General features: G+C 30.3%; 1 protein-coding gene across 1 annotated transcript; it reads right to left on the reverse strand.

The window, feature by feature from the left end:
* Positions 1 to 229: 229 nt before the first annotated feature.
* LOC141720277 (putative Histone-lysine N-methyltransferase ATXR5) lies at positions 230 to 2,582 on the reverse strand. Its single transcript, XM_074522625.1, has 7 exons — positions 2,141 to 2,582; positions 1,779 to 1,853; positions 1,031 to 1,182; positions 801 to 901; positions 650 to 712; positions 492 to 581; positions 230 to 389 (listed from the first exon to the last, which is right to left on the reverse strand). The coding sequence occupies exons 1-7, from the start codon at positions 2,580 to 2,582 to the stop codon at positions 230 to 232; spliced, it is 1,083 nt and encodes a 360-aa protein (XP_074378726.1).
* Between the last annotated feature and the right edge of the window lie 6,139 nt (positions 2,583 to 8,721).

An 8,721-nucleotide genomic window follows, 5' to 3' on the forward strand; every position in this document is an offset into this window, starting at 1 on the left:
ATACCGTGGTTTCAAAATATATTATGTAATCTCTTAATTTAGTTGTTAGAAATTTATTCTATTCATTGCGGAAACTAAAATTTGTAGCTATTATAAGTCATTAATCTGAAACTACATATCAACAACTACATGTATTATAAGTCATTTAGCCTTACTAAAATATATAACAAAATAGCAAATATGAAGAATGAGTACATTGGTAAAAAAATGTTCATTCCTAGGATGCCTCCTAAATAAAATGTTGTGTATCATATCCATTATCTTGTCCATTATAATCGAAACAAAGTCGTTCTCCCTTTTTTATATTACGAAGAGCGACAAGATAAACATGACATTTACCACGAACATTGTACCTCACAGATTTGAGGTTTTTCTTCTTTCTTCCCTCCCTGTATTTTTACAGCACTAGTCAATATTTTGGTATGGGTATCCATATTTTTTAGACAACGAAAAATATAGAATTAAAGGGTATGAACCACATAAATACTTACGCAGAATGGTTGTTAATGCCACTGCTGAAGCGAACTATATTTCCCGGCTTGTCCGGGCAAATAAAGAGACCATCTTCTTCTTCTGAGTCTCTGTAAGTAAGGAGGGTCATGAAGCTATCAAAATTCTCATCATCTCTCCGATTCCTGACAAAATCTACATCTCCTTATACTCAGCAAGAAAAGTCATGGCTTTGATTGGACCATCTGCTTCAACTTTGTACCTGGAAATGCAAAAATGCATAATTAATATACATTCTATCTGTATAATTAATAACAAAACCCAATTAATCTATCAAATATGTTTTATACCCTTCCACTTTATCAAAAACAACTTTAAGAGGAGGACATTTTCCTCCTTTCATCATTGCTTTACATTTCTTTATTGTTATGTAATCTTCGGTAGATAGTTCCTAACCAAATAAGAAATATAACATTAAATACAATGTGCATTCAATTAAGATAAATTCGAAAAGAAAAGAACATTACTTAACAAAGGAAACGAGTTGTGCTCCTATAATTAAAATTTAAAATGTATATACCTGGATGTCATCTGCCTCATACTTGGATTGATTAGCAGATTTAGGAGCCATGTCATGTGAGTATGTCAGTTTATCACTAAATGCTACGTTCTTACTCTGCAGAGCAAAACGTAGAGAATCCATTTGTCTGTTCCTACTCTCAACATCATTTGCTGAACGTACGGAAGAAATTTTGTAGATTTTTTTGGCAAACGTTTACGCCTTTTTTGAGGAACTAAAATATCAACAATATATAAGATAGCTATCAAAATATGAGGTCATGACAATAATTCATAATACAACTAAGTAATTTATAATACAACTATAAGTAGAAAAAATATTATGAATCATGTTTATATTTTTAAATACATTTTAAATAAAGCTCAAGTAAGATAAATGTCAATTATTTACATTTGTAAAAAAACAATTTTTTTTAATGTATATGTGAAAAATTAGCACATCTTTAGTTGTACCTAGTTAGTTTAAATGATGTACACAACTTTGAGAAATAGGCCCCTACCTGCTACAAAGAAGTTAGGGGGATTTATGGTCTGTTTTTGCTTTTGACAATATTAGTACTAATAAAACAATATGCTATTGATAAAATGCAAAATTATGTCACATAATATGGAAATTAGGAAAATTAAAATTAAAATTAAAACACTTCATGTACTAAATAACAATAAAAATAGATTAACAACATATATATATATATGTACACAATTCCAAAAATGATCAATAACTTGATTTAAAAATAATAAAATCTTACCTTCGGGTGAAATGTATTTAGCTATAATCCCAAAATACCTCTTCCTTGATTTACTAGATCCATCTGTGGTTGATTCTGCAATATAATCAAATCAAATTTAAAAAAAAATCCAAATTGTAAAATTAAATAAAAAAAATTTCAGGACCACATTTTTCCTATTTACCTTACTTTGATTTTTAAAGTTACACAAGTTCTACAACCAGTGGATTATTAACAATTGTAACATTGTAATCTCAAATCAACACTTAGGTCACAACAATTATTACTAACTTGTATTTCAGATCGGTGCCACTAAAACTTAGATATTAATTTTATTAGGACGCGCACAAACATACAATGTAATGAAGTAGAGTGACAGATACCTTCTGGGTGCTTACTGCGGCAACCATCACAATACCAGTTTTCAGGGGGAATTTCAAGAACAGCCGGTCTCAGACACTTCATATGAAACCCATTATCACAATCATCACATATCAATATTTGGTCCTCTTTGTCCCCAAATCCACATATCTTACATGTGAGCTCATTATAATAAATATGTGGAGCCACAACAACTATGGTTGCCTTCAGGAGATCTTCTATATATTTCTTTTTTGGGTGGACTGGGGGGCCGGAGATGTTGGGAAGATGGGGCCGAGAATCGACTGGTATATTAACTTGTTTTGTGGCCTGATATAAATCGGCCAGTGACCTAAACTTGTGCACACGCGGGACATTCTTAGGTGGAAACTGTGGGAGGTGGTTGGGTTGAGAATGTGGGGGGTAGTTGGGTTGGGAAGCTATAGGTGTGTTGAATGAAGACATCTTCAGATGTGTTGTAAAATGTCTGAGCTTGTATTTTGTAATTGGGGATTTTTGTAATTGAAGATGTTGATCGGGAGAGAGCTTGTGAAAAGGGATTTATAGATACAATACAGGGCAGAGTTTTCTAGGGGCTCTAGGGGCTGAGTTTTCTAGGAGCGGAGTTTTCTAGGGTTTAGCGGTTATCAATATAACCGTTACCAATATAGCCGTTATCAATATATATTTCAGTAATATATACATTATTTTTTTTTTCAACATATATCATTGTAGTTTTAATAATAATTCTACAATATTTTGTAATACTTGATAATATTAAATATATTTTGTCAATTATTATTTTAATTGAATTATTATTCCAAAAAATGATATGTGTGAAGCAAATTTATCATTTATTCTATCATTTTTATTTCTTCCTTAAAGATCAAATTTAGCAATCTCAATACACAATAGGCACACCCTCTATATATCATCATAAATTTACGTGTTTCAAAAAATTAACTATTTTCAAGTAAATAATATTTAATTTAGTAGGTGAAGGTACGAGTTTTTTTCTCAAAAAGTCTTTTTTTCCAAGAGAGAAATGATGTAAAATTTAAACTCCAATTCACATTTAAATTACAAGATTACCAATAATAAAACAAAGTCAACAATTTCATTATTGAAAAATCAAAGGTAAATATTTAATTAAGTTATCAAAAGAATAAAATTATGAAAGTGAGCTTATTTACCAACTTCAATCCCCCAAATAAAAAGTGGTCACTGTGTTTTTTGAATTTTTTTGGATTGTTTTATGATATGTAAGTTCTTTATTCAAAAGTCTTAGAATTCTTAATTCCTTCATTTCATTGACAACTTGCATGCAATTTTTTTAGAAATACTTCATTGATCCATTGAGAAAACATTAAACTAAAATCAAATTCCGCTAAAAAAAAGTAAAATCGAGCTAGTAGGTGAGTTAAAGAAAAGCAAAAAAATTGGCCTATAAAAGTAGCATGAAAGAAATGTTGTTTGATCATAATATTGCAAGTAGCAATTAAACATGAATTTCTCCGTGGCACATTGTCCACTATTCCAGTATACCTGTTACATTTCCTACACCACTTACCCCCATCATAGGAATGTGCTTTATAAGATGTATCTTTAATGATAATCTCATCCCATCATCTCCCCTTTAAGATATAATGTACAAGATCCATAAAAATTGCTATGAATCAATATACTATAAGAAAAATATCCATAGACATCGATTTTCGGCGATGTCTATGTTGTTTTGCAGCAGATATTGATGTCGGTGATGTCTATTGTAGACATCGGCCATACACCGATGTCTTTCAGCCCATTAGACATATATTTCCTTCAGAACAGTGATGTCTATCAATTTTTAGACTTCGATTTCAACACAGAGAAACTAATGTATATTGTACTTTTTGACATCATTTTTAACACAACAAAAGTGATGTATATTTTATTCTTTTATATAAGCTTTTTCACAGTAAAAATGATGTATATTGAATTATTAGACATCCATTTTGTTACAAGAAAATTGATGCATTAACAAAATTAAAAACCTTGGAGTCATAAAATATATGTCCATTGCACAATTTAGAAAATACATTCAACTAATTATCATTCAACCAATACATCTATCATCATCAGTACACTCTAGCGTAGGACATATAATACAAGTTGTAAGAAAACTAAGAATCCAAATTTTTAAGCTGGTACGTCGTTTGGGACGAAACATGTGTAGCAGCTATGCAATGTCCTCTGCCTTGTGTAGGAAGGATCCCAGTTCTGATAATAATTCAAAAAATCAACCAGCATCGCTATATTTGGTGTATCCCAACTTTAACCGTGGCCATCGTCTATAAATGAAAACCACAAAACTTGGTACTATGTAACACCACATCAAAGGCATTTAAGATGTACATATTTTACACAATAGAATGACAAAATATCCAAGTTTTAAAGAATATCTAAAAGCTTGTACCTGATACACTACAACAAATCTGGCCATTTACGACGGTTTTTTTGAACTGAAATCGTCATAATTGAGCCATTTATAACGGAAAAAATCGTCGTTTTTGGTCGAGTAGTAAGTTCGTTTTTTCGTCACAAGATAAAATCGCGTCGCAAGTTAGGAAGTAGGGGCCCACATAATCAATACGACGAAAAATAACGTCGTAAGTTATGTACTTACAACGGAAAAAATGTCGGATATTACTTTATGGAATCCACTTTTAATAAGATAAAACATAATTTTATGACAGAAAAATGCGTCGTAAGTTAGAAATTTCTGCCAGAAAAAACGTCATATTTTAGGAATTAGGGCCTATTTACGACGAAATATGTGATGAACAACCGTCGTAAGTTTGTATTTCCAGGTTTAAAAAAAATCTAGCCGGATTCCGGGCACTTTCCGGCAACCCCAATTCAACAATTTGATAGATTTCTTCAACATCTAATTTTATTAATAGATAGATTTCTTCAAAAGGTGGACTAACGACTAGAGACTATGTTTAGTTTCCATTATTTCCTTCAATAGTAGTAGGTAAAAATCAACTAGTATAAATGACATGAAAAGTAACAAGCCAGATTATATAGATACGACCATGATATTAAAAATAAAAATTAACCAATTAACCAATATAAGAATGAAAATGCATATTGAATATAAACCATAAAGCGTACTGGAATATTCTTTTTATCTTTAATTACGGACTGTAATAAAATAATTGCTTCATCTAGCATCTGTACATCACCATAATGCAACTTTGTTAATAGACTTTGTGTGTTTCCTTTCTCCTCAGATTTCCTTATAATTGGGACAACCTGCCTCTTCCTGATTTAAACATTCCAATCTATGTCAAACCAAGAAAGACAAAGAAAAGAGCAGTCAAGATGGTCAAGTCTGTCAAACTTCAATTCAAGTCAGTGACCAAACCCAAACCCATTGTCAACAAGGGAGATCAACTCTTCATTTGTGACATTAAAGAATTCTCAGACATAAATCTTTATCTGGATGAGCTAGAAAAAGTTAGAGTTATTGATGCTTACAAACATCTTCCAGAAAGATTAGTCTTTAGGTACAAGGGTGGAAGAGAGATGACTTGGCCACTTCACAGAATTCTCAATGAAGGTTATTCTGTTTTGGTGAAGATTTTCTCCTCAGTAAAGAAGAATTTTGGATTTAACATTGTTGCCAAGAAAATGGTACTGAACAAAATTGAGGAGATAATGAACAACAGAAGAAATCCAAATGCACTACAAAGAGTATTAACCATTCCTTTTACTGGAGATAGGGTGCATTTGAGGCCATATTGGATAATGGAGTTCAAGGATGAAAAATACATCAGAAGATTCTTCAAATTTGAAGATCAACTAAAACATTCTAGCAATGAAACTCTCAAGGAGATACAAGAAAAGTTGGATCAGTCAAATGAGGATGAATTTGAATTCTACATGCAACTCCAATACCAGATTGAAGAAAATAATGTGAAATTGAGAAAGAAGTTCAGACAATCAAGGAAATAAGCTAAATTTGCTAAATCTAGAGGAGCACCTTGAAAATGACCTGTGAGATTTTCTACAAACCTTCCTCTCTGTGTTTATCAAAAAATTGCAGCACTTGTTAATTTTATCTACTAGAATTCTGTCTGTATTCATAGGGTATTTTGTTATTATCAAGTTTATCTTAATTTATGGCTACAATTCCAGTAGACATAAATTGGGGGAGATTGTTAGAAATATGTTGTGCATTTGATGATATGTTGAACAAAACACTTAGTAGATTTATTTCAGTGAATTTGTAGCCTTCATCGGATGATCACTTTAACATCCGTTGAAAGGGTAGCTTATGTTACAATAAGATTAGTAGCACATTTCTGCAGCCTATTTACAAGTTTTAGAGAATAAAGAAACATTTCCATTTTCATGCTAAACTGAAGTTATTCAAAGATGTTGGATGGAGAAATAAAGTAGCATGAAATTAGACTAGGGACATTTTGTCTTATTTTTTTATCTTTTTGTCATATATCTTAGTGATATATAAACCAAGTGTAGCAAGTTGAATTGTATTCAAGTTATTAAGCAATTACCAGATAAATAGATAAAGCTACATCTGTAAAGAATTTCTCTATTCTTTGTAAGTTCAACTTGTAAGCAGCTGTGTGTAAACATTGCATCACAGAGTTCTCATATTAATATATATCTCTGGTGGAAAAGTTCAATCCACCAGAAAGTTTTGAAAGACTTGTATTTAATTACTTTGTGTTTTGATTTCATCCATACTTTCATTCCGCACCATAGCCAAATCAAACACATTTATATATTCACAGTAAAACTGTTCTTAAAATTGAAAAAGTAGCCAGAATTACATTCAACCCCCCTTTCTCTAATTCTTTGCTAGATTGTTAGGGAATAACAATTGGTATCAGAGTAAGCTCTTGAAGAACAAAGAGTTTAAAGATCACAACAACTAACAAGATGAGCAGAAAGGATGTTGGAGTAAAAATTCCATTTCTGGATAAAGACACCTATCACCATTAGAAGGTGAAGATGCATCTGCATCTACTCTCTCAAGATTAAGAATATGTGGACTGCATTGAGAAAGGCCCACATGTCCCTATGATAGCTACTATAGTAAATAAGTCATCCATCCTAAAGCCTAGAGCAGAATGGTCTGATCCAGATATTAAACAAGTTCATAAGGATAAGAAGGTCATGAATATTTTGTTTAATGGTGTTGATGGTGACATGTTTGACAATATCAAAACTGCTACAGAGGTCTGGGATACTATTCAGGTCATATGTGATGGAACTGAGCAAGTAAGGAAAAATAAAATGCAACTGTTGATTCAGCAATATGAGCATTTTCATAGTGAAGAAAGTGAGTCACTCACTAACATTTTCAGTAGATTTCAAAAACTGCTGAATGCTCTAAAGTTGCATGGAAGAGTCCATTAAACAAAGGACTCAAACTCAAATTCCTCAGATCTCTACCAAAGAAATGGAAATGTATGTCAATCTTACTAACAAACTCTCAAGATTACAAGGAATTCACCTTCGATAGACTGTATGGGATTCTAAAAAGTTTAACAATTAAAATTTAGAAAAAAAATAATTTTAAATTTAATTTTACTTTAAAATAATTTTTGATAAGTGTGATTTTATTATGATTCCTACTGTAAAATTACTCTAAACTCTTTAATTAAAGTTCAATGATTTTTTAAATTAAAAAATTGTGCAACTTTGATTTAATTTTGGTAATTAAAATTTGTAATTATATATAATAAAAATAAAATAAATCTATTTCTGGTTGATTTTTGATTGGAAATTAAAAAATTAATCTTTGATAATTTTAAAACTACTATCCTCCCAGTGATCAAAATTTAATCGATTTAACTACACAATCTTGTATGAATTTTATAAATTAATCAATGAGATTGGGAATATTTAAAATATTATTTTTTAAAAAAAAAAGAAGAAAGGAGAGCTTCTTTATGATTTTTTTTTATTTAATAAAATAAATTAAATATAATTACTTGAATTTCGTTAATATAATGGATTCATATAATTATATTTCATCTATGTCTACAATATATATGATATTTAAAATAAAAATAATAAAATAATAATCATTTTAACAAACAAGAATTGTACTAGTTATAGGGTAGTAAAGTATAACGAGTGCATCTATCTTTTAATATGTGATTAAAAATGCTTTAAAATATAAAAACAGTTGACTAGTGACGGAATATTGTTAAATTATGAGTCACTTATAGAGTAAAGTTGCATGGAGTTCACCTTATAAAGTCCATCTATGTTCTGCAAATAAAATATTATCTAAAACCTGTTATCTTGCAAAACATGTTTCACAAATATCATTACTTCAATAAAATCATGCAAATCTCATATATTTACAAGTACAATATGTATATTCTGGAACATGAAAATTTATTTTATGCAAAGTAAACATGTTTTGTAAAATAATATATTTTGCTACGTTAGACTTGTAAAATATGTGTAATCTGCAAGATTTTCAATAAAATTGTGATATTTGTAGAATATCATTGGAAAAATGATATGTTTTGCAATAATTTAAGCTACATTTTAGTTGCACAAGGACTCCACGGACTCC

This window comes from Apium graveolens, chromosome 4 (assembly GCF_009905375.1).
Source record: "Apium graveolens cultivar Ventura chromosome 4, ASM990537v1, whole genome shotgun sequence".
Taxonomy (NCBI): Eukaryota; Viridiplantae; Streptophyta; class Magnoliopsida; order Apiales; family Apiaceae; genus Apium; species Apium graveolens.